Source organism: Myxocyprinus asiaticus, chromosome 16, assembly GCF_019703515.2.
Source record: "Myxocyprinus asiaticus isolate MX2 ecotype Aquarium Trade chromosome 16, UBuf_Myxa_2, whole genome shotgun sequence".
In the NCBI taxonomy this organism is placed as follows: Eukaryota; Metazoa; Chordata; class Actinopteri; order Cypriniformes; family Catostomidae; genus Myxocyprinus; species Myxocyprinus asiaticus.
In genome coordinates, this window is record NC_059359.1 from 7,090,376 (window position 1) to 7,117,642 (window position 27,267).

The window sequence follows — 27,267 nt, forward strand, 5'->3', positions numbered from 1 at the left end:
TATGGAAAAGCATACTAATATAATACTCCTATTTTTTTCAGTAAGCAGTATGTATACTTCAGTACGTATTAGGGATGCATGCACTGATGTATCGGCTGCTGATATGTATTGGCCAATTATTGACCAAATTAAAACCATCGGAAAATCGGTTTTAAGCATGAAAACGCCTATATGAAAAACCGATGGTTCATTTATAATTAATTATCAACACACTTTGTAAAAACTCTGAATTCAAATGCACAATCCAGAAATAATGATAGCCTCAGAATGTAGAAGGTTTGGCACTCATCTAATATATAATTTATAATCATTCTCATTCTCACCTTGAGGAAAAACCATCATTACAGATGTGACAGTTGTGAAAGCTGCACTTACCTACGCATAATGAGGTAAAACTATTTAAAATGCTTTGAAACCAGCAAACTTTGACTTCTGAGACATTAGTATTATATCAATTAAGGCTGCACGATTGATTGAGTTAAGACTGAAATCACAATATGGTCTAGCACGAATAAAGCTTAAAAGGCTGCGTTTAAAAATAGACTGTAATCAGCACTTCAGTCAGCATTGTGTGAGCAAGCGGCACCCTCTAGCATTTCCATTATCCATTACACCACAACAGAACTTAAAAAAACGTTTTGTTCCTTTGGTAACTTTTTGTTTTATTCATGATGTTGTGACAGTACAAACATGTAAAATGTGAGTTTTGTTGTTTTGAACCGCAAAAACAGAAGTGTAAAAAAATTGTATAAGTACAAAACAACCTTTTTTTCCACGTCAATCATAATACTATGACATTTAGTTATTTAAAAAATATATATATATCTTTTAATCTTCTATTTATCTTTATTGTGGCACTCTTTAAAATTTTGACCTGCCATGTGTTCGACATATCCAATCCATGTTCAGTGGAAATAATTTATTGTTAGAACAGAGAAAAAGCTTTTTTACCTCTTTGTACATAATAATTCCTGAGAAAAACAGTGATCTGATGACAAAATAAGGTAAATGGCAAAATATCGGTATCGGTCAATAGTATTTTGTTAAAATTGGTATCGGCCAAAAAATTTCATCTTTGCATCCCGATTAATTTTTTAAAATGGACCACCTAAAATTAGGACATTTTACACAAACTTATTTTAAACTTTTATTTATAATGTATTTCTAAGATGATAACTGGTCACCACTCACTAAGTTAAAGATGCAACATAAACGCTGAGTATGAATACCCATACTTCCCTGCTATTTAGTAAGCCAAAAACAGTATGCCAATGGAGTAGTTTGTCCGAATCCACAGTATTTATGAAGCAGTAAGCGAGAAATGCCCAGATGACCAAATATTTCTGTCAAGATTTTGAAGTGCGGATCGACTGGACACTTAACAATCCCATAATCCCTCGCGAGCTGAGGCGACGTCATGTTCAAAACACTGGATTTAAAGGAACGGCTGTGAACCACAAGTCAGATGGCTCTTCTCAACTATAAGTGCTATATATACCAAGATCATTGTTCCTTGTGCTTAAATGGTGCTTGTTTCACAAAACCAGAGCAAACATTAAATTCCGAACACAGTCTCTGAGTGGAGGCCCGGTGTTTCCTTCTTATTTGTAAGCTGCAGCATTAGCAGAAGTTCTGCTGTGTGGGAGTTGTGAATTTGGCCTATAATTAAATTATTCTCTGCTGTGATTGACAGACTTCCTCAGCATATCCTGTTTAAACTCTCATTACAAGAGCCTTCCTACGCCTTACAGTCATGGACTGGGAGGGTGCACAGAAAAAAAATGGCAGTAATATTTTTAAAGAAAATCAATTTCTTTATAGTTTCATATCAGAATTCTGTCCTGCCTGTATATCTTAATAAATCCCCCAGAAATGCCAAACATGAAAATTGTGTCATCATTTACTCAACCTCATGTCATTCCAATCCAAAACTTTTGCTTCTAAAATAGATTTGTTCTTACCGAATTTCGAAACACTGCCTCCAGTGGCCAAAGCTAAAAGTGTTGTTTAATCTATAGGCCTGTGTGAGCTCCAGTTTTCGGGAGAAATTTCCACAGTGGCGCAAAAAGCGAGATGTATTTTTAATTGTAAATGATGTAATAACATCAACAACCCAAATTGCAAACCTAAACCTAACAGTCAGTGGAGTAAAATTTTTATTTTAGAGTAAAAATGCAAACTCCAAATTGCATTCACCATTGTTTATGTGCAAGCAATTGCTTAATGGTTCTCATGGGGCAAAAACCCATGTCTGAGAGGTTGCTTGCGCAATCAGTAGCGCTAGATAGAAATAATATCATGCTTGAATTGATGAAAAAAAAAATGTCTGACGGGGGATTGTGCTTGTCAGTTGATTTCAAGGTACATGAACTTTCAAAAGTAACATGTCAAGTTCCAGTGTGATCATGTTAATGAGTCGTATGGTCTACTTTTAGTGGTATGGAATGACATAAGGGTGAGTAAATAATGGCAGAATCGTAATTTTTGGGTGAACAATTCCTTTAACCCGCAGGAACTGTCAGGTATGCATGTTTCAAAGGCGAGAGCTGTTATTAAAGCACACAGAGGGAGTATTAACAGCCAGCTTCTCCTCATGCTGATGGTTTTAGCTCTTTCTAAAAGAGCGAGAATGGCGCTGAATGAAATCAATGGATTGTGGAAGCACAGAGGTACACGGCTAGATATAAGAGGTAAACAACTGCGGCAATGATAGAGAGTCCGGAATCTACGAAATGGACTTAAAAGCCTCTTCACAAGCTGAGCTTTTAAAGAGCAAGAGAGATCCGTTCAAACTCCAGAGATGCCATTTTAGGGCCGCAGGATAGAACACCACCATAGATGGATTTTTCTCTCGCTCACTCATTCTCTCCAGCCATATTTCTGTCTTTGCTGATTTGTATGAAGAGGGAAAGAGAGGAGGAAATAGGGTCTACTCAGGGTCTGCCAGTAATTGTGGTCAGGGCACTATGACCTTACTCCTGTGTGTATGGTGACTCTCAGGGATGGTGGAGGGGCACAATATTTATCCTAATGGGATGACAAGAATCTGCCATCACAGCAGTTCACCAACAACATCCATCCTCCTGTGGGTCTTTCAGTACTACAAAGCCTTGAGTGTCTCTAAACTGAACTGAAGGTACAAAGCCACAAAGAAAATTACAACAGAATCTGTAACACACCACAGGAAAGAAACTTTCCAAATACCAAATTACATCTCTTTAATACATAAATGGTTTCTCCAAGATAGCAATTCAACTCTGTAAATTGAGTCTGCAGCTTATCAGATTTACACTCTCTGGCTGTGTCTCGTTTGCAAGGCTGCATGCTAGTTAGGACGTGTCCTTTGAAGGCTGCAGTATACCGAACATCCTCCTTTAAACAAGCCTCATTTAAATGAGACGGCCTTCATAGGACAAACGGAAACAGAATGTAACATGGTTGCTATGACAGCACGCCACTCTTGCTAGTGCGAGTGCTTTGAGTGGGAAGGAAACAAAGTCCCTCTGGAAGGGAATGTATGAGGTACATTTTAGGAGAGTTATAATGATGTAAAGAGAAAAGAAAATAGATTTTACAGTTGTACTTTTAGTCTAATACTTTATTTTAATTATATATTAATATAATTATACATAATATATACTCTGCACCCATCTACTGAGGTACTTCAACTTGGGAATTAACATTCCTTGCGTTTGAACATCATATTTATGGGCAAATTGGTGTAATTTTTTTTAGACATTTCCGTTGAAGCAAAGAATTGTGGGTTGTGAGTGCCCACGAAGGATACACCTCATGCATCCTCCGAATTCCCGTGAAAGAAAGCCGCATTCGAAGGCTGCATTTGAAGTGTCCTACTCACTTTTCTGAAATGAGACGGCCTCGATGACGTATGCGGCCGACAAATGCGACCTCCGGAGGACGCATTCTTCCAAACGAGACACAGTAATCTTACATGTGTCTCCTCTAGAGTTTCAGAAGAGATCTCAACAATGTTTCCAACTGTTCGAATGTGCCAAGATATCAAAGTCTGCAATCAAAAGTCAGAGATTTCACAAGTAGTGTAGTAGTGCATGATGACACAGTAATTAGGTAAACAGTGTTTTTGCATCATATCTGTGAAGGCCAAAATATACTTTGGTTGTCCGTGTTGCTGATGGCTCCACGCACAGTATGCGTGACACAAATTTCGTCATCAGCACAGTCTGCACGGACTGTCCGCATGCAACCAGATTTTCTTGACATGCAGACAGTCCTCGTCTGTGCATATCATTGGTGCATGCACTTGCCGTTGACTGTTCTAAAAGAGTATCACAAAGCAGTCTTAGTGTGCATGTGTCAAATGCATCTGTATTCGCTCGCGGTCAAAAAGGTATATGGTCGACCGGGCGCAATCTGATCCGGAACGCCAGAAAAGGAAGTATACCTGGGCCTTTACTATTTTGTGTATTATAACAGCTGGAATGCTGTACTGACCAATCAGCATCTAAAACCGAATTTGAATTGAAATTGAATTTATAAATTAGACTTTATAAATTAATAAGGCCATTGTACCAATTGCACTGAAAGATTTCAAATGATACCAAAATTATACCAGTTCAACTACAAATCCAAAGTCTGTCATCAGTTTTACACCCAAATGTTGTTCTAAACCCATATGACATTCTTTCTTCAGTGGAATGAAAAAGGAGGTGTTAGGCAGAATTTTAGTGTCATCAAAGTGAATGGTGACTGAGGCTAACATTCTGCCTAATATCTCTTTTTTTGTGTTCCACGGAAATAAATAAATAGTTGAGTGAACTACTACTGTAATTGGTAATTAGTTCTTTAGTGTTTGGTGGGTATCTAAAGATTAGCACTTAAAAACAATATTTCAATGTGTTGTTTGCATTAATTATTATTATTATTATTATTATATATATATATTTTTTTTTGTGTGTGGATTTTCTCCCCTTTTCTTCCTGATCTGGCATGCCCAATTCCCAGTGCTCTCTAGGTCCTCGTGGTGGTGTAGTGACTCGCCTCAATCCGGGTGGCGGAGGACGAATCTCAGTTGCCTCCGCGTCTGAGACAGTCAATCTGCGCATCTTATCACGTGGCTTGTTGAGCGCGTTACTGTGGAGACCTAGCACGTGTGGAGGCTTCATGCTATTCTCAGCGGCATCCACTCGCCCCACCGAGAGCGAGAACCAAATTATAGCGACCACGAGGAGGTTAACCCAACGTGACTCTACCCATCCTAGCAACCGGGCCAATTGGTTGCTTAGGAATCCTGACTGGAGTCACTCAGCACGCCCTGGATTCAAACTTGCAACTCCAGGTGTGGTAGTCAGCGTCTTTACTTGCTGAGCTACCCAGACCCCATTTGCATTAATTATAAAATATATACGTAACAGCCATTTTGCTTCAAGAAGCATATATTTTTATTGAACTATTTTTTTTACACACATGCGTTTTGTTGTTGTAGTGTAATGGTTTTTTTAGTTAATGTGTTAAAATGTAGAATTAAAACTATAAAAAAAAATTCTGCATTTCGGCTATCTGACAATTAATTGGTTGAAAAAAAAAACCAATATCGGTCAATCCTTAGCAAAAATGAACAAGCAATGGACTTTAATCATTAGTCGCTAAAAGTTCTCACAATGTTAGGAAAAACTGTTCTTTGTCTAACTAGTCATTTAAACTAGATTTCTTCACATTTATTCTGAGATAAAGATGTTGGCAGATTAAATTGAGAGGACTAGGCATATTTTTAGGAATATTGTGTTCTATAGAGGACAGAAAGCCATATGGGTTTGTGAGTGAATGATGACAGAAATTTCATTTTTGTCTGAATTGTCCCTTTAAGTAAATTTTAAACATGAAATATCAAATTACTCCCATTCACACAGAGCATTTTAAACTTTGGAAGATATGAACCTCATCCAAAGAGGAGGGATATATACTGTGTGTGGTGAGATGTTTGTTCCCCAAAAGCTCAAAGCTCTTGTTGACTTTCACCTTGCATCACCTCAGAGACCATATAAGGGCTTGTTGATCCGCTCTAACAGGTTGAGCACTTCATGTCCATTCATGTCCACCTGCAACTTATTGGCCTCACTTCCCAGCTCACTTCTGCAAGTGTCACAGAGGTATCTGGTGACCATTGCTCTCCTCAATCTCACACTCCCACTCAACTATTGGACTGCTTGGCCCCTCCCCTTCTGTTCTCCATCTCGGACTGGGAGGCAGTGAGAAGAGGAGAGGAGGTAACAGCCCACGTTCCCCTGGGCCCTGCTACACAGCTCAATAGCTCAGCTCCTGGATGGGATCATAACCCTGAGTGCTGTCCAAGATAAGAGCTGCCTCTCCATTCCTCCAGAGTTTCTGTTTGAATCACAGCTATCTTTGCCGCAGAGTGGAGCTGCCCCAGGATACAAACTCCTTTGGACCCACAATGGTAGTGTGCGCTGGCCAAAGTGTGCCCCTGGTTGTGGTACTACTTCTCTTCTTGGTTGCCCCATCTCAAAGTGGATGCCCAGGTGCTTGTCGCTGTTCCTTTGCAATGTTGCAATGCCTGGAGGTGGACGGAATCACAAACATCCCGGCGCTGGCACCACAGGAGAGCGAAAATGTCACCGAAATGTGAGTGAAGTTTGGCGAGCTTTATGTGCTTCATGATGGTCCATTTGAGTTACAGAAAGTTGAGTCTTGTTGAGACTGGTTAATGTTTGGTAGCTGTAGTTATCTGGTGCTCAAAGAGTTTCTCTTGCAATGAGTTGGAACAGGTTGTGAGTTCAATCAAAGCGAGTGACCTACATTAATTCTAATGGAAAAACAGGAGCATATGGATATGTAGTTTGTAGATGCGTTCGTACAATCCTGCACTGATGTTTTTTCCTGGTAGACTACTCCAATTATCAGACCCGCGTTTACTGGTTGTATAAATGTCATTTATTTTTTGGAATTGGGACCTAATACAATTAACGCAGAAGTTTACCAAAACAACTAAACCATTGGGAACTAATCATGGAATGGAGGAAAGCAGACTTGTTTCATGCAGTCGCTGGTGTTTTGAGACTCTCATGGCTGTTGAGCTGTTTGCTGCTTCTCTTTAAGTGCTTTTAAGAGTGTTAAGTGCGTAATCTATTCTCAGAAATGGTGAGAAAACAGCATAGGGTTACAGATGTGTACACTCAGCTGGTATTCCAGAGGGTTCCCAGAGGTGCAGTAGTTTTAACAGTGGCTGCGTTTACATGGACCCTCATAATGTGATTACAATGCGATTAAGGCAATACTGTGACTAAACTGTTGCTCATGTAAACAGAATATTGCAATTAGGATATTGCAATTATGCTTATAATCAGAGTAATGATAATCGCAGTAAGATATGTGCAGTACTCCTATTTCAATCACTTTATACTGGCATGTAAACGCTTTAATCGCATTTCTTCCACTCTGACCAAAGTGTGCCTGCATCAGTGCTGCAGACGGCTCATGTTCCACTCAAGCACAGGTTCGAAAACATCACGAAAAAGAAAAAGCTGCACTTACTTTTCGGCTTCATGTAAAACGGCAGTTCCATGCACCAATTTCCAGCTGTGGCGCTCCCCCATCTACAGCCCCACGGCAAAAGAAAACATATTTTCCCAAGTTGTGAATGTCCATTTGCAGTCTGAATTGAATGTTGGGGAGATAAAAAGACCATATGCCACAAAATAATAGGAAGGAAACACTTCTTTGAAATGAGTTTGTGCTCGCGAGCGAAACACAACAACATCCATCACGTGTATTCCGATTCACAAATAAATTACTCTTATGATCTGATTCTTTTTAGTGAATCAAAACAGACAGAGCAACCAGTGTAGTCTGACAAACAAATGACTCTTATGAATCGATTCTTTTTAGTGAATCAAAACATACAGCGCATCCAGTGTAGTCGAAAATGACTCTTTTGATGTGGTTCTTTTTTCTCCCCAATTTGGAATGCCCAATTCCCAATTCATTCTAAGGACGAATCTCAGTTGCCTCCACGTCTGAGATCGTCAATCCGTGCATCATATCACGTGGCTTGTTGAGTGTGTTACTGCAGAGACGTAGCGTGTGGAGGCCCATGCTATTCTCCATGGCATCGACGCACAACTCACCACGCGCCCCACCGAGAGTGAAAACCACACATTATAGCGACCACAAGGAGGTTACCCCATGTGACTCTACCTTCCCTAGCAACCGGGTCAATTTGGTTGCTTAGGAGACCTGGCTGGAGTCACTTAGCACGCCCTGGATTCAAACTCGTGACTCCAGGGGTGGTAGTCAGTGTCAATACTCGCTGAGCTACCCAGGCCCCCAAAGTGGTTCTTTTAATAAATCATTCAAAAAGACTCACAAACTGACTGACTAATTTTCCTTATGCCAAGCTGTATTTAAAGAGACATATTTGCAACAAGTTATTTTTTTGTAATAAATATTCATTTATAAAAAAGCATTAAAATATCACATTTCTCAGAAAATAATCAGAGTAATGGAAAGTAGCATGTAAACAGGATTTAACAGCATCTTTATCTAATTATTCCATATAATATGATTTTCGCAATAATCAGAGTATAGCTGTACATGTAAACATAATAATTATAATAATATAATAAATAATAAATAAATATAATAATTTAATAATAAGTTATGCTTTGTTGCATTGGGCTGTTTTATGTTATATTTTATGTTATTTATTTAAAGGGACAGTTCACCCAAAAATAAAATCCAGTAATCATTGACAGCCATAGTCACCATTCACTTTCATTGCATGGAAAAAGATGCAATGAAAGTGAATGGTGACTGACACTAACATTTATAAAACCTGTGTTACACGAAAAAAAGTCATATGGATTTTAAACAACATGAGGGTGAGTGAATGATGACAGAATTTCATTTTTTAATCCCTTTAACATTCATCCCTTTAACAATATATAATTTCATTATACAGTAAATAACTTAAAATATGCAGGCACCAAAATGCCTAAAATGTTATAAATCCAATTGTTATGGTGAAGTTCTAGCAACCACAGCAGCTGTTTTTTTATGTTAAATTGAACAAGAGTTTGTCCTTGGCACCTGTCTGTTGTTTGTCTACCATCAGTACACCTGCCAGATTATCATGCACTGAACTGCAGTACAGTCTGTACATTTACTACAAGCATTCAATCAATAAGTGCGAATGCTCTAACACCGAACACTTTGTGCCAGTACAAATTGCATCATTTCACTGTATTAGTGAGCTGGGCACAGTACAGAGGAACACAGCTTCTACCAGGGAGGAAAACAAGCAACCATTACCTCCATACCAGCAGCAGAAATTCATCATTCATCATGTTGTAGATTCCATTTTGTGAATTGCTAGTGAATGCCCTGCTGAAAACAATAGATGAAATATTACCCACTCGACTCCATTCAATAAGGCAAAGCAGTTTGAGATGCCATCCCACCTGCTCTGTAATTGCATTAAAGCTCTCTGGGTGTCACAATTTGAACCCCTTTTTGTCATCTTTCTGTGTCCAAAGACTCTTATGTTGAAATTTATTTTGGTGTTCCTCGTAAAGCCTGTGTTCTTGATTTCATCCATTGTATCCAGCTGTCTCTCATTTAGTCATTAGACTTCATGTGTATATATAGCCCTCATGTTTCCCTTAGTCTTTGTCGGTTCTTGTTCGTTTGTCAGCATGTTAGTTGATGTATGTTACATTCAAAGTTAGCCAAAACTGCTGTTGTGTTTTGTTTCCTTTTGTATCAATGTTTGATTTTCATTGTTGTTCCTTCTTCATCGTCTTCTGAGTTTAATAAACATAAATAGTACTGCGTTTGGATCCACACCTCTCGCCTCGTCCTTCCCATTAGCGTAAGAGAAGAACCGACCCCAAAAACATGGATCCAGCAGTAAAACTCTTCTGGCTGAGTCAGGTAATCACTCGCTGGAGGATTATGTGAGTGAATTCTGTGAGGTGGCTAACGAGGTTGATTTCAATGATGTGGCCTTGAAGGACATATTCCGGATTTATTTGAATGAGCCAGTGAAGTCCCTCGTGCCTTGTGGACCCTGGCCCAATTTATTGATCTGGCAAAAAAATTTAGTGCATCAGCCTTCATTGTAGGAGCGATGGAGGAGGACTACACTCATGAAGTAGAGTATCCCATTATGCCTACGACGGTCAACGAGCCAATGCCCACGCCTGCCACGGTCAACGAGCTGGTTCCTGAAGCTTTGTCTACCCCAGAGAGAGCGTTGAAAGCCTCGTCCTCCCCAGAGCCAGCGTTGCAAGCCTCGTCCATCCCAGAGCTGAAGCCATGATCGTCCCAGAACCAGCTTTCACGCCTGCTCCAGCCCTAGAGGTATTTTCGGTTGGGCGGCTACTCTGGTTCCAGTGGTCTCCGAGCTCCCTTCAACAGAGACCACATTCTCCCCAGCACCGGTGGTCCTGGAGATTTCCTTCACCAAGCCTCCCATGGCTCTACCTTCCGAGCCTCCCACGGCTCCACCTTCCTTCACCGAGCCTCCCACAGCAGTGCTCATGGCCATCCAGAAGTGGAGGATGAGAAGGGCTCCTACTCCCCAGTCGCTGCCAGTGCCCACGGCCACAAAGCCTGTTCCCCTGTCACTACCTATTCTCACGACCATGGAGGCCATTCCCCAGTCGCTGCCAGTGCTCATGACTATGGAGGTCGTTCCCCTATCACTGCCAGTGTTCCCGGCCACGGAGGCCGTTCCCCTATCACAGCCCGTGTTCATGACCACGGAGGCCATTCCCCTGTCACTGCCAGTGCCCACGGCCATGGAGGCCATTCCCCCATCATTGCCAGTGCACACGGCCATGGAGGTCATTTCCCTGTCAAGTCCCTGCTCCTCCTGTGGCTCCACCTTTGGCTTTGCCTCCCCCTGAAGCAACTGTGGCTCTGCCCCCTGGGTCTTCACCACCAGTGGTTCTGCCCCCTGTGGCTCCACCCCCTGCCAGTTCCATCCTGGTGTTCTGATCATCTGCCAGTTGCCTTCCAGGAGCCACCTCCCAAACCGCCTAACCCCGTACCCTTCCTGAGCTGCCTCCCAAACCGCCGGACCCCTCTCCCTGCCTGGAGCTGTCCCCCAAACCTCTGGATCCTGTTCCCTTCCCACAGGCTCCTCCCTGGCCTCCTGATCGTCCGCAGGCTCCTCCCTGGCCTCCTGATCATCCGCAGGCTCCTCCCTGGCCTCCTGATCGTCCGCAGGCTCCTCCCTGGCCTCCTGATCGTCTGCAGGCTCCTCCCTGGCCTCTTGGTCATCCGCCAACTCCTCCTTGGCCTCATAATCATCCTCCATATCCTTCCTGCTCTACTTGGCCATGCCCTCCTTTCCATCCATCATTGGGCGCCAGGAGTCGCCCTCTGGGGGTGGGTTCTGTCACAGTGTGAACCCCTTTTTGTCGTCTTTCTGTGTCCAAGGACTCATATGTTGAAATGTGTGTGTATATATATACAGTGGTGTGAAAAAGTGTTTCCAAAAAAGTTAAAAGTAGTATTCTGAGATGCGGGTTGGTGCTGTTTTGGTGGCACGAGGGGGACCTACACAATATTAGGCAGGTGGTTTTAATGTTGTGACAGACTGGTGTATAAGAACATGCTAAAGTAAATGTAATAATATGTAAAAATGGGCCTGACCTTACAATATTATTCAAAGCGCCTTGTCTTGATTATGTATTGACACAGAAAGAGGCTCTAAAGCAATCATCAGTAATATCAGGGAAAGCATTGGAGTTTAATTGAGTAAGCACTTGATAACCATGAGCAAAATACAGAATTTATACACATGAATAATTTTTGGTATTAGTGCTGCTATCAGTTGACACTGACCCACAGGAAACAAATCTTCTGTATGCTTTTATATCATCCTTATTTTGATTAGACATTTTTGGGGATCCAAACAACATGGTACCATGTCCAAAACCTAGTGGATAGATTAGTTTTAACTATTAGATTATGGTTTTTTTTTAACAATAGAAACACAATTAAACAAGGGTTTTTAAAGGAATATTCTGGGTTCAAGTTAAAGGATTAGTTCCCCCAAATATGAAACTTCTCTCATGATTGAATCACATTTAAGCCAGCCCAGATGTGTATGTCATTCCTTCTTCAGCAGAAGCAAAATGAAGATTTTTAAAAGCACATTTCAGCTCTGTATGTCCATACAATTAAAGTAAATGGGTGCCATCAGGCTGCTGGCTGTTTGACGGTCCAAAGGCATATTTAGGCAGCATAATAGTAATCCACATGACTCCAGTCTATCAATTAATGTCTTCAGAAGCAAATCGATAATAAATCAATAAATCATGAGAGAGTTTTCATTTTTGGGTGAACTATTCCTTTAAGCTCAATCGACAGCATTTGTGGCATAATATTGATTACCACAAAAATTAATTTAGACTTACCCCTCCTTTTCTTTAAAAAAAGCAAAAATCTGGGTTACAGTAAGGCACTTACACTGGAAGTGAAAGGGGCCAATCCGTAAATGTAAAAATTTTAACTTTTTCAAAAGTATAGCCACAAGACAAACAATTTGCATTTTAACATGATTTTAGTGTGATAAAATCACTTACTAACCTTTAGTGTAAAGTTATATCCAATTTTACAACTTCGTTGCCAGGACAAACAACTAACCCTAAAACCCTAAAATGACATTAAAATGGCAATTTAAACAACTTTACAGCTCAAATAATACATGAGTTTTAACAGATAATTAATGTAGGTGCTTTTATAAAATTATAAGCTTCGTATTTCTGGCCTTAAACCCTCCAAAAATTGGCTCCATTTACTTCCATTGTGCCTCCTGTAACCTTGATTTTTGAGTTGAAATTATTTTTTGTGGTAATTCACATTATGCCACTAATGCTGACTGATCTTAACTTGTATTGAACCTGGAATATTCCTTTAACTTATTCCAACAAAATGAAGGAATGTCTTTTATGACTCATGCTTAAACTCATCCATACTTTTTGTCTTACACTGTTTGATTCACTTAGACATGATGAAGGGATCATTTAAACTTTTTCTCAAAGAAAATTTGAGTTCTTCCTGGAAATAGAAATACTGTACAAAGAAACGGCTTGAGTGGAACTGAAGAAAAAAAATCTATTTCGGTGCTTATGCCTCATATTAACGGCTATCCGGGCAAAGCAGCATTTAATTTAACTCACGGAGCCCTGGATTCAGATGCTGCCATACTGCAATAAAAAAACATTTCAAGCTCAGAGTTTTAAAGAGGAGGTTTTCATGGTGAAATGTAGTCAGGTGATCATGAAAACATTGCCATTTAAACATTCCTACAATGCAGTTTCAGGAAGAAGTGTCTTTAGAATGAAACTTGGGTGGTTGCCTTTCCATTTTTTTTATATTTCAACAAAGTAACATCATTCTCAAATCATCATGAAGTACCATAATTTGAGTGAACCAGGATAGTCGTCAAGAAAAACATTAGGCAGCCACTTTACCTTATCTATCGCAAATTGACTGGATCATGAAAACTGGCCGTTACATACCGGAATGGAGTCAGGTGATTGGAAGGGAGGGGATTAAAAGTAAGAGGGAATTGTGACGTCAGGGTTAGGTTTCAGGGAAAGTCGTTTTGATAAAAGTTACAAAGACAGACGTTTTTTTCTTTGGAATAACATGCACCGATAAATTGGTTACAATCTGTAACTCGTTCCGCACTGTTTGTGCTACGAACATGAGTGATATAAAAAATTATCTATTTTTTCTAAGCGATCTGACTGACGTTTTTTGCCTGGCAGATGATAAAATGGGTGGAAAAATCATATCTACAATATCACAGAGACTCTTGGTGGGGCTTTCTGTACTTGGCCCAGTTAGCAACCATCCAGAACACCCTAGCAACTGGATAGCAACAACTTCGCAACACTCTGACAACCACCCACAAAACCTTAGCATTGTGGCAGCGAGTTTTGCACGGGCAATCACCACAATTTCTTTAGGAAATGCAAAAGTCTAGATATTATTATGCAGTTTTACTTTAGTTGAATTACTGATAACAAGGCCTTCGATAACCTGATAACTTGTTATTTGATTTCACCCCTAAAGCTACATAGAGAGTCAAGCCAACCTGGAGAATATCACTGACACAGACCTCGCCAACTACAGAGAACTGAAGAACTTGTAAGTAAAACACTGACTTCAAAAGATATACAGTAATGGAACTGCATAAAGATTTACAAATAACAAGATTTAAATGAAATCTTGATGTTGTTCATTGTACATAACTGTGCTTTGTAGTCTTATAGCATCTCTTTAGTTTCAATTGTATGATTAGGAACAATATATACTCATCCAAAAAAATCAATTATCTAGTTGATCTGTGTGTATATATGTGTGTTTGTGTTTCAGGACAGTAACAGATTGTGGGTTGGTGTACATCTCTGAAAATGCCTTCCAACACAGTTTCAAGCTGCAGTATGTGTGAGTGTTCTTTAAGGCGTTCAGGCCTTTCCACAATACACTTGGGTCTCAAGGCTTGTACCTGTCAATCACTTTAAATCCTCTACTCTTGTGATGAGTGAAGCTGCTTTATTGGTCTCAGGCGGAAAAATAAAAAAATCTGAGTTCAATACATGTTAAGCTTATTTGACAGCATTTGTGGCATAATGTTGATTACCACAAAAATTACTTTTGACTTCGTCCCTTCTTTAAAAAATCAAAAAGCAAAAATCTGGGTTACAGTGAGGCACTTACAAGGGAAGTGAATGGGGCCAACTTTAAAATGCTCATTCTTTTAGAGGTATAGCCACAGGACTTAAACACTATGTGTGTAAACATGATTTTAGTGTGATAAAATCGCTTAATAAACTTTTCTGTGTAAAGTTATAGCAAATCTTTGAACTTCACTGCTATGGCTATGTAAAGCCCTAAACCCTAAAACAACTTTACAGGTCAAATAATACACGAGTTTTAACACAATTAATGTAAGAGCTTTAATAAAAGTCTAAATTTCACATTTCTGCCTTTAAATCCTCCAAAAAGTGGCCTCATTCGCTTCCATAATAAGTGCCACACTGTAACCTTGATTTTTGCTTTTTTTTAAACGAAAAGGATGGACGAGTCAAATGTTTTTTTTTTTTTTTGTGGTAGTCAACGTTATGCCACAAATGCTGTCGATTGAGCTTAACTTGCATTGAAACCAGAATTGAAACCAGAATATATAGAATATAAAGGATCTTTATATTCTATATTCTTTAAAGAAGAATACTCGATTCAGGTTGGTCAATCGCGCCTTTCAGCAGTCTGATGTTTCTGAATAATGGCCGCACATCTGGAGATAAAGTGATATTTCACTGGTCATCCAGGTATTGTGAGTCATCTTTTCTACTTACCATATCACTGTGTGAGCTCTACAAGTAATCTAATCAAGTAATTTAAACTTAAATCAATATTTCATGTCCATTTATTTATTTATTTGGCAAGTAGTCGTGTAATAAGCCGGATAATGAGCAGTCATTTTTGTAATGTAAACACCAACAGAACTCTGACACAACCCAGCTGTGGAATTTAGTTGTAATAATAATGTTGTAATTTCGACTCCATTATTGTCCATTTAATTACTTATTTGGTATGTAACCATGTAATAAGCACGATAAGCTACAGTCAGCCAGTCATTATCGCAAAATAAACCCCTTCAGAGTCCGCTTCATGTAGATTATCCCCTACATAACATAAAAACAATACACATATATTGTTATTCCATAATTCAATACAGAAGCATCACTATCTTTATATCATGGATTTTTTGAGTAAACGAGCCAAATTTCCCTGTTAAAGGGAAGATTTCCAAGCGCCACATGTCAACAAAACTCTAATGACATTTACGGTCCACTTCCAAAGGTTGTTGACCCTTATCTCCACTATCTTGTAATCATTATCTCACAGTGTGTGCGACATGCCCACTGTTGTTGATGTGGGGGAAAGTGGTCACACTGGAGGGGGCGGGGGGGTTCTGGGGAAACATGAGAACATATCCAGCAGTCACCTTTTACTCTCCCACTTTGGCGTATTATTGACAACTGATGCATAATAAATACACTCCACTAAGGGTCCATTATCACTCAATCAATATTTCACAGAGGGCTGTGCATGAACAGATGTGTCTCTCAGATCCAAGCAATACATGTTGGGGGGATATACAGTATGAAAAATTACAATTATAAACGAGTTTATAGTTTATTCGCCTGGCGTCCCATCCATCGCTTTCTTGCCCCATTTGGTTCGTTAATCCATGGCCTGTCCCCTCCCCTCGAGGCCAGTATGATACGGCAGCTGCTCTTCTCAGACATACTCTCCCTGTGGTGGAATCGAGCTGTAATAGATAGGCCCCGATGGAAGACCCATCTGACATGAACTTTTGGGAGTAGCAAAAACAAGTATTTGAACCCTTGCTGGCCCCCATTAGCCCTGCCACGGAGAATCTAAATCAGCGAAGCTATTATTGTCCCTATAGGCTGTCATCTCTATGTTCGTTTAGCTTTGTGTCCAGCTTCCAAGTCTCACAAAGACAATTAAATAAGAAGAAAACTCTTTGTAAATGTCTCTGAATCAGAAACCGTGGGTATAGTTCACCCAAAATGATTGTTCCAAACCTGTTGGGCATAATGTTAAGAACTGACCGCCTCAGTCACAATTCACTTTCATTGTATGGAAAAAGATGCAAGGAAACTGAATGGTGACTGAGGCTAACATTCTGTGCAACATCTACTTTTGTGTTAGGGTGAGCTATAGCTTTAAGATGTTTTCTGTATTCAAAACCTGGCAAAAACCCTTAAAACTGTGATTTGGTCAACACACAAGCCTTCAGTTCACTTGTTCCCTTTGCACTTGCACTTAGTAAAACCTGTTTTGGCTCCTTGTCTGTATAAAACAATTTAATTCTGCTGATTAAACTTGAGCCCATTTGTCAGCCAAATACAGAGAAATGCGGGCCAGTGTTTTTTAGAACTGCAGTATACTGCTATCAAATATTTTGATGCATTAGATCTGTCAGTAAAGAATCATATCAGTGGTGTTTGCTAAGGCAAGCATCACTATTATATTGCTAAAATTTGGGGTTAGGGACTTGGACAAACCCCTAACCCTAAGTATTAAAGGGATAGTTCAGCCTAAATTCAAATTCTGCAATCAATTACTTAAGTTAATGTTGTTCCATGTTGTAATGTTGTAATGACTTTTTTCTGAGTGAAACACAGAAATTAAAGACAAACTGCACGCTTATGTGTCACTGCAATGGCATAGTGTGTGTTAAGATGCTGTGGATGTTTTTTTTTTTTTTTTTTTTGGTTTTTGTTTTTTGTCAAATGGACGTGCATTTTTTAATGCAATTAACCATGCACTGTAAAAAAAATCCTGTAAAAAAACTGGTAGCTGTGTTTGCCAGAATAATTATGTAAAAAATACATTAAAAATTTAAACAACTTTACAGAACAACCTGTACATTTTACATTTTAAAACTGTTGGAAATTACATGACCACGCTTACACAGTAAGAAAATAAAAGAATTTAAAAAAAAAATAAATTAATTAAAAAAAAAAAAATTCTGTTACATTTACAGTAAACAAAAACATCATAAACTTGATATTAACCTTCTGAAACTGTAAAAACCTGCTTTTTACTTTATAAGGTAATGTTAATTACCATAAAAATGATGACATGATGACATAAAGTTCACCAATAGTGGCTGTTCCAGGAGCAATGACCAATAAACATGTGGAGACAGTGCTCAGTGTCACTCACACAAACACTAAACACCATCAGGGTAACACATGTGAAATTTAAATAATGCAATAAACATATTAAAAATAAGAAGAAACAACAATTCCCATAAAATATAATGAAATATGATGGGTCTTGCAGGGAATTCTGTGGGAACGCCTGATTATTGTTTTTTACTGTAATTTTAACAATAATTTATTGTAAAAAGTATATGTACTCTCTTGTTAAACATAATGTACATTTTTACCATTAATTATACAAGAAAATCATAATTTTTACATCTAGAAAATGTAATTTTTACAACATTTTATTGTAAAAACTTTTTAATATAAATATTTTAAATATATTACAATTTTTTACTGTATATTTTACAGTTAATACTCGTTAATCAATTAACGTTTTTTTCTGTAGCATTTTACAGTCTTTTACCGTTAAAATTACAGAATTTTTTACAGTGTGGTGTTACTACAGTAATATGGTGGTAATATAGTAACCATGTTTAATTTTGTGGTTTACTATGATTTTACTAAAAAATACCATGGTGATACTATGGTTACTGAAGTAAAACCATGGTTAACTTTTGTAAGGTTAGGTTAGGTTTAGGGGTAGGGGTTGGTGTAGGGTGTCTGTGGGACTCTAAATAAACAAAATACTGCACAATAACATTCTGGGAATGTTAGTTTATGGTTATATAAATAAAACTTTAAAATAACCATTAGAAGGGGGCCTGGGTAGCTCAGCAAGTAAAGACGCTGACTACCACACCTGGAGTCGCAAGTTCGAATCCAGGGTTTGCTGAGTGACTCCAGTCTGGCTTCCTAATCAACCAATGGCCCGATGGCTAGGGTGGGTAGAATCATGTTGGGTTAACCTCCTCGTGGTCGCTATAATGTGGTTCGTTCTCGGTGGGACATGTGGTGAGTTGTGTGTGGATTCCACGGAGAATAGCGTGAAGCCTCCTCACGCGCTAGGTCTCCACGGTAACACGCTCAACAAGCCACATGATAAGATGCGCAGATTGACGGTCTCAGACGCGGAGGCAACTGAGATTCGTCCTCCGCCACCTGGACTGAGGCGAGTCACTACACCACCACAAGGACTTAGAGCGCATTGGAAATTAGACATTACAAATTGAAAAAAAAAAAAAAAAACATTAGAGAACTTTCTGTAAAGGTTTTTATAAGGTTGTCGCACAAAAACCTCCCTGCAACGTTCTGGGAAGATTTGTTCATAAATCCCAAAAAATAACCATTATAGAACATTCTGTATACAGTTGTGCTCAAAAGTTTGCATACCCTGGCAGAAATTGTGAAATTTTGGCATTGATTTTGAAAATATGACTGATCATGCAAAAACACTGTCTTTTATTTAAGGATAGTGATCATATGAAGCCATTTATTATCACATAGTTGTTTGGCTCCTTTTTAAATCATAATGATAACAGAAATCACCCAAATGGCCCTGATCAAAAGTTTACATACCCTTGAATATTTGGTCTTGTTACAGACACACAAGGTGACACACACAGGTTTAAATGGCAATTAAAGGTTAATTTCCCACACCTGTGGCTTTTTAAATTAAAATTAGTGTCTGTGTATAAACAGTCAATGAGTTTGTTAGCTCTCACGTGGATGCACTGAGCAGGCTAGATACTGAGCCATGGGAAGCAGAAAAGAACTGTCAAAAGACCTGCGTAACAAGGTAACGGAACTTTATAAAGATGGAAAAGGATATAAAAAGATATCCAAAGCCTTGAAAATGCCAGTCAGTACTGTTCAATCATTTATTAAGGAAAATTCGGGGGTCTCTTGATACCAAGCCAAGGTCAGGTAGAGCAAGAACGATTTCAACCACAACTTCCAGAAGAATTGTTCGGGAAACAAAGAAAAACCCACAGGTAACCTCAGGAGAAATACAGGCTGCTCTGGAAAAAGACGGTGTGGTTGTTTCAAGGAGCACAATATGACAATACTCGAACAAAAATTAGCTGCATGGTTGAGTTGCCAGAAAGAAGCCTTTACTGCACCAATGCCACAAAAAAGCCCGGTTACAATATGCCCGACAACACCTTGACATGCCTCACAGCTTCTGGCACACTGTAATTTGGAGTAACGAGACCAAAATAGAGCTTTATGGTCACAACCATAAGCGCTATGTTTGGAGAGGGGTCAACAAGGCCTATAGTGAAAAGAATACCATCCCCACTGTGAAGCATGGTGGTGGCTCACTGATGTTTTGGGGGTGTGTGAGCTCTAAAGGCACGGGGAATCTTGTGAAAATTGATGGCAAGTTTAATGCAGCATGTTATCAGAAAATACTGGCAGACAATTTGCATTCTTCTGCACGAAAGCAGCGCATGGGACGCTCTTGGACTTTCCAGCATGACAATGACCCTAAGCACAAGGCCAAGTTGACCCTCCAGTGGTTACAGCAGAAAGAGGTGAAGGTTCTGGAGTGGCCATCACAGTGTCCTGACATTAATATCATCGAGCCACTCTGAAGACATCTCAAATGTGCAGTTCATGCAAGACGACCAAAGACTTTGCATGACCTGGAGGCATTTTGCCAAGATGAATGGGCAGCTATACCACCTGCAAGAATTTGGGGCCTCATAGACAACTATTACAAAAGACTGCACGCTGTTATTGATGCTAAAGGGGGCAATACACAGTATTAAGAACTAAGGGTATGCAGACTTTTGAACAGGGGTCATTTCATTTTTTTCATTGTTGCCATGTTTTGTTTTATGATTGTGCCATTCTGTTATAACCTACAGTTGAATATGAATCCCATAAGAAATAAAAGAAATGTGTTTTGCCTGCTCAATCATGTTTTCTTTAAAAATGGTACACATATTACCAATTCTCCAAGGGTATGCAAACTTTTGAGCACAACTGTATGTTTCTTTATTAGGTTGCCGCACAAAAACCATCCCGTAATATTTTCAGAAGGTTAGTTTATGGTTTTTAAAAAATAACCTAAAAATAAACATTAGACAACATTCTGTATATGTTCTTACTAGGCTGTCACATAAAAACTTCTCTGCAATGTTCTGGGAATGTAGTTTATGGTTATAAAAAATAACCTAAAAATAAATATTACAGAACATTCTAGAAAGGTTATTTTTAGGTTGTCACACAAAAACCTCCCTGCAACATTCTGGGAAGGTTAGTTCATATTAATAAAAAATAAAACCTAAAAATAACCATTATAGAACGTTCTATATAGGTTTCTTTATTAGGTTGCCGCACAAAAACCACCCTGCAATGTTCTGGGAATGTAGTTTATGGTTAAAAAATAAAACCTAAAAATAACCTTAGAGAACGTTCTGGAAAGGTTATTTTAAGGTTTTCGCACAAAAACCTCCTTGCAACGTTCTGGGAATGTTAGTTCATAAAAATAAAAAATAAAACCTAAAAATATCAATAGAGCACGTTCTGGAAAGGTTCTTTTTAGGTTGTCGCACAAAAACCTCCCTGCAACGTTCTGGGAACATTAGTTTATTGTTATAAAAAATAAAACATTGAAAAAAAAAAAACGTTAGTAATTGGTTCCCAAAAAATAACCAAACGGGAACCATACGCTAAAATTAGGGAAACATTCTGTTTTTGCTGGGTTAATATAGAATGTGTGGTCACAGGTTTGCATAACCTGAACTTCGAAATTTGAGCTTCGAACTCACCCAGCCAAATTTAAGAACCGTAACTAACCATTTCGTAAATATTTTCAAAGTCAAAGGACTGTCTGTCAGTAACTACTTACAAGGCTTGTATGAATATTGTATAAGAGAGCCGGTGGAATTGAATGAATGAATGAAAGTGTCTCTCTAATTTCTCATCTCTATTGGATGACTTATTCACACACTCTCTTATTTTACAGAAATCTGGCTTCTAATTTTTTGATCCACATCAGTTGGAGGGTGTTCCGGTCTGTTCCTCTATTGAGTCTGTGAGTAGCAAACTACACTTATGTACTGCTGTGTTGAAATTTTCACATTTCTTCCACTCTGTGAAAATGTGAACAATTTACCTCTGTGTGAGAAATTTCAATAGATATGAGCTCTCTGTGCACATAATTCAACTGCTTGCTTTGTTGAAAGCAAGAAAGGAGCATAAGAATTGTCATCTCTCTCTTTTGTTGGGTAGAATTTTGAGGGATAATCCACTCATCTGCTCATGTGATATTTACTGGCTTCAGCAATGGCATAGAAAAAGACAAGGCGATATCGACTCTCAACAGAACTGCATTTACAATGGCAACAGCATTCAGCTGGATTCATTTGAAATGGACAACTGCAGTAAGTGTGCCTGTTTGGAACAAAAATTATTTCAAAGAGAAGGGCCTCATTCAGAGAATACATGCAGAAGGAATCTGTATAAATACTTTGTGCAACCATTATGATGTTACTTGTTCCATTTGTCGCAAATCTACTTGCTTTGTGTGAGAATTTTATGGGTGCATGCGTTTGTTTACCTGTGTTTGTGTTTATGTATAGATGGACACAAAATAAACTGAATGCATTAATGAAAATCATGTTTTCAAACTAAAGAGCAATCTGCTTTTACAGTAAAACCATTGTGCATTTGAACGGATGCTCTAGGTTCAATTCAAGTTAAGCTCAATCAACAGCATTTGTAGCATAAAGTTGATTACCAAAGAAAATAATTTTGAGTCATCCCTTGTTTATTTAAAAAAAGAGAGCAAAAATCGCAGTCGCAGTAAGGCACTTACAATGGAAGTGAATGGGGCCAGTCCATAAACAATAAAATACACACCGTTTCAAAAGTATAGCCCCAAAACGTAAACATTATACATGTTGACATGATATTAGCATGGTAAAACCTCTGTTCTACATGATTTTAGTATGATAAAATGGCTTACCAGGATTACAGTGTTTACTGAAATTATGTCGTCATGGCAACAAAGTTGTAAAAGAGGATATAACTTTACACAGATCAGGTTGGTACGAGATTTTATCTCACTAAAATCATATTAACACCCATTATGTTTACATCTTGTGGCTATACTTTTCAAACAGTTGTGTATTTTAATGTTTATGCACTGGCTCCATTCACTTCCATTGTAAGTGCCTTACAGTAACAACGATTTTTGCTTCTTTTTTTATTTTTATTAACAAAGGAAGAATTATTTGTGGTAATCAACATTATGCCACAAATGCTGTCAAATTAGCTTAACTTATTTTGAACCATGAACACTACTTTAATCATATTGACATTAAATTGTTATATGCACTCTAGTATTTATATACAGTGTACTCACATATTATGGCCTAGTGTTTAGCCCACATGTTCTTAAACACTGAGCCATGGTTCTGATGCAGGCAGCACAGGTTCGAATCCTGCTCATTATATTTCCTGACTTGCTTCACATAATTTCCCATCCTGCCTCACTGTTCTTATAAATACCTCTGTTTGCTACTTTTCTGGTTCGCAGGCATTCCTGAGGTCACAGTCCACTCATCCACACTGACCACTCAGGAAGGTGGAAATATGACATTTATATGCCATGTGACTGGAGTTCCCACACCTAATGTCAGCTGGAGATCAGAACAGCTACGATCCATTTGGACCATACAGGTACATACCACTATTTTCATATGAACAGAGTATTTTTTTGATGTTATCCATGGCAGGACGTGATATACAGTACCTAGGAAGAATATTGTGGGTATTGGAACAGCTTTCCTAACCCTAACCATAACCCTTACCCTAACCCTAAACCCACCACTAAGCTCAAAGGGCAATAACTGGTTGAAAAGAATGTTGTTCAAGCCCCTATCCCCAGCTTAATGCCAAACCCTATCTTTAAAACCTTTTTTGTTGATTGAATGTTGTTCCGCTTTTTTGAACAAAGGAGTTCTTATGTCAGCCAGCTAAATCTTGACTTCGTCAATCCTTGTCCACAGCGAGGAACCTGGGGTTCAACCCTGGAGCTGGTGCTCCATATGTGGAATGTGTCTTCTGCAGATAATCTGCACAACCTCACCTGTGAGGCGGAGAATCGAGCTGGTCTGGGAGAGGCCATGGTGCAACTGGACATCGAATGTAAGCCCATAAACTCCAGGGTCCGGTGTTTTCTGTGTAGCTTACTTGTTAGCCAGAGAAAATTGTACTTTACATCATGTTCAGCTACAACACAGCTGACACATCTGACTAACCAACTAAGGGGCTGTTCTTACAGGACACATTGAGCATGTTTACATGGATGGTCCTACATCGATTATGCTTAATAAGTCAACAATGTGTGTGTGGTCATGTGAACCCATTAAATGGATTTCCTTTATTAGAACAATCGGCATGTCTTTTTTTTCATACCCCGATTTTGCGTTGCATGTAAACACCTTTACTGGCATTCTTACAGGGTTATCCAATGTGCACAAGTATTGTGCGCATGCCTGTTTACGCTTTGATGTCAAAAGAAGAGAATAATCAGTTGATTTAAAATCTCATGTAAACACGTTTTTCTTGCATGAAGCTGATTTTTGGTAGTTATCAAGTGTATTGGTGTACATGTAAATGCCACGGAAGTCAAACCCATCACCAAAACAACATCAAACAAAACAAATCAAAACAATGTATCTGACTACTCAAACCCAGTTATGCCCGAAACGTACAAACTAAGGCTAACCAACTATGGGTCCATTCACACAGGATGCATTTTTGCAATTAAAAAGCTAGATGGAGCACAACGGAATGGAAAAAAAAACCTACTTGGGACATTTAAAAGTTTACCTGTGCCTAACTTGACATGAAATCTTTCTGAGACGATTAAAAAAACAGCAAGAAACATTTCAGTGGTAAAAGATGTCCATTTAGTGCATGTTTACATAGAAAAAACAATTCAAAAACAGGGCAGACAGACACAAGATTTGCAAGAGCTGCAGTTTGAAACCCAGGTTTGAGGTTCCTCAAACCAAATCCACCATCCAATGTGAGCATACAGGACACTTGACAATGGTTACAATATCGCAACGTTTTTCCATCTAAAATCCTCCCATATGACCAAACTCCATACCACAGCAATTATCAGTGTTTATCACCTCCTCATCAGAAAAAGGAAAAACAGTGCTTGACTTCAGACAAATGTATAGCCATCAGGGGAGCGATAATGACTGTCAGGAAAATGGGATGATAACCGTCTTCACATCTTGTTTGTTCTCTGCTAATGGATTTCTCTCCCCCAAAGTCCGGAAATATAATTGTGAGGATTGATTGGCAGACAGCAAGTGTGTTAGCTGCCAGTCAATCAGAGTAATTTTACTGGTGGACAACGGTTCACTGGCAAACACTGCTTAATTAGCTCGTAAATTAGCAGGATACATATAGCAGCGCGCTCATGAAATCCTGCAGCACATCTCTGTGTGCAGGTGCTGCCGTAGCATAATTTAGATCTGTTGTAAGCCTCTTTTATTAGATTCAGACAGTAATCGATAATATAATTCCCTAGCGTTAGTTATGATCTTAGCGTACTTACTGCTAACTGTAGCTCCATGGAGTCCAGCTGATGAAATTCACCTTCAGCCACCTATCTTAACCGCAACCCGATTACTGAATTCAATTATTGAATTCATTCTGACTACGACAATTAAAGGAGTTCACAGACGGTTCAAAATCTTGCTTGACAGTTAACATCAGGGCCGTGTAACGAGGACAGTTTTTCAAACATAAACTCGCGGTTATGACACAAATGACTGTGATTCTCCATGCGAAGCACTTTCTAGAGGAAGGGTCACAGGTTAAGAGCAGTGAAATGGTTATGGAGCAGCGACCAGGCTGCGCGCATCAGCATGTTCTCCTGGCTAAAAGAACCATTTCCTGTATCTCACCTCCAACAAGCTCTCAAGTGCCTCTTGTGGTTAGGTCCCCTAAACAGACAGGGATTTATTATTTATAACAGGTCAACAGGTTTACTGTAAAGATGGAGCACATTGATTCATGGAAAAATTAGGATGAATGCTGCAGTCATTTGAGCTATGGTAAAGAACAGGTACTGGATTTAAAAAAAATCATTATCCATCTAGGAAGACTACCTTTTTCACAGATAGTACATGAATGTTCAAAAGAGCGCAACAATCCCATTAATTTTCTCCATAGAGGAAAAGATGTTTAACAATAACTTATAACTTTATCTGAATATTCTGCAATAAAATTAATTGTTTATATATTTATAATTAACAACTTTAAATCAATAGTTTTATATTTTTCTATAGTTTTTAATTTGATTACATCATTCACAATGCTTCATGGGATTGTAGTTCATTCTCTCATTTAAGACGTTTAGTACATAGTCTTGTGCCTTTGTGTTTTTGTCTGATTTTCAAATACTTACAGTTGAAGTCAGAAGTTTACATACATTTTTTAACCACTCCACAGATTAATATTAGCAAACTATAGTTTTGGCAAGTCATTTAGGGACATCTACTTTGTGCATGACCAGAGTAATTTTTCCAACAATTGTTTACAGACAGATTGTTTCACTTTTAATTGACAATCTCACAATTCCAGTGGGTCATAAGTTTACATACAGTAAAGTTAACAGTGCCTTTAAGCAGCTTGGAAAATTCCAGAAAATTATGTCAACAATTTGTCAGTTAGCTTTTGATAGGAGGTGTACTGAATTGGAGGTGTACCTGTGGATGTATTTTAAGGCCTACCTACAAACTCAGTGCCTCTTTGCTTGACATCATGGGAAAATCAAAAAACCTCATGAAAAAAATGGTGGAACGATTTCCAAACGCCTGAAGGTACCACGTTCATCTGTACAAACAATAGTACACAAGTATAAACACCATGAGACCATGCAGCCGCTAAGGAAGGAGACGCATTCTGTCTCCTAGAGATGAACGTATTTTGGTGCAAAAAGTGCAAATCAATCTCAGAACAACAGCAAAGGACCTTGTGAAGATGCTGGAGGAAACAGGTAGACAAGTATCTATATCCACAGTAAAAACGAGTCCTATATCGACATAACCTGAAAGTCTGCTCAGCAAGGAAGAAGCCAATGCTCCAAAACCGCCATAAAAAGCCAGACTACAGTTTGCAAGTGCACATGGGGACAAAGATCTTACTTTTTGGAGAAATGTCCTCTGGTCTAATGAAACAAAAATGTAACTGTTGAACTGATGGCCATAATGACCATCGTTATGTTTGGAGGACAAAGGGTGAGGCTTTCAAGCCGAAGAACACCATCCCAACCGTGAAGCATGGGGGTGGCAGCATCATGTTGTGGGGGTGCTTTGCTGCAGGAGGGACTGGTGCACTTCACAAAATAGATGGCATCATGAGGAAGGAAAATTATGTGGATACATTGAAGCAACATCTCAAGACGTCAGCCAGGAAGTTAAAGCTTGGTCGCAAATGGGTCTTCCAAATGGACAATGACCCCAAGCATACCTCCAAAGTTGTGGCAAAATGGCTTAAGGACAACAAAGTCAAGGTACTGGAGTGGCCATCACAAAGCCCTGACCCTGACCCGATAGAAAATTTG

The 27,267-nt window shown here is 39.0% G+C and overlaps 1 protein-coding gene across 2 annotated transcripts in view; it reads left to right on the forward strand.

Annotated features, from left to right (window-relative positions):
* The first annotated feature begins 6,241 nt into the window (after positions 1 to 6,241).
* Positions 6,242 to 27,267, forward strand: part of ntrk1 (neurotrophic tyrosine kinase, receptor, type 1) — a 41,812-nt gene continuing 20,786 nt past the window's right edge. For both annotated transcript variants that reach the window (XM_051720054.1, XM_051720055.1), the window contains exons 1-7: positions 6,242 to 6,621; positions 14,089 to 14,163; positions 14,392 to 14,463; positions 21,640 to 21,708; positions 21,906 to 22,057; positions 23,215 to 23,357; positions 23,687 to 23,825. In XM_051720054.1, coding sequence (XP_051576014.1) covers positions 6,434 to 6,621; positions 14,089 to 14,163; positions 14,392 to 14,463; positions 21,640 to 21,708; positions 21,906 to 22,057; positions 23,215 to 23,357; positions 23,687 to 23,825 — 838 coding nt within the window. In that variant the 5' untranslated portion in view covers positions 6,242 to 6,433. The remainder of the gene's footprint in view (positions 6,622 to 14,088; positions 14,164 to 14,391; positions 14,464 to 21,639; positions 21,709 to 21,905; positions 22,058 to 23,214; positions 23,358 to 23,686; positions 23,826 to 27,267) is intronic.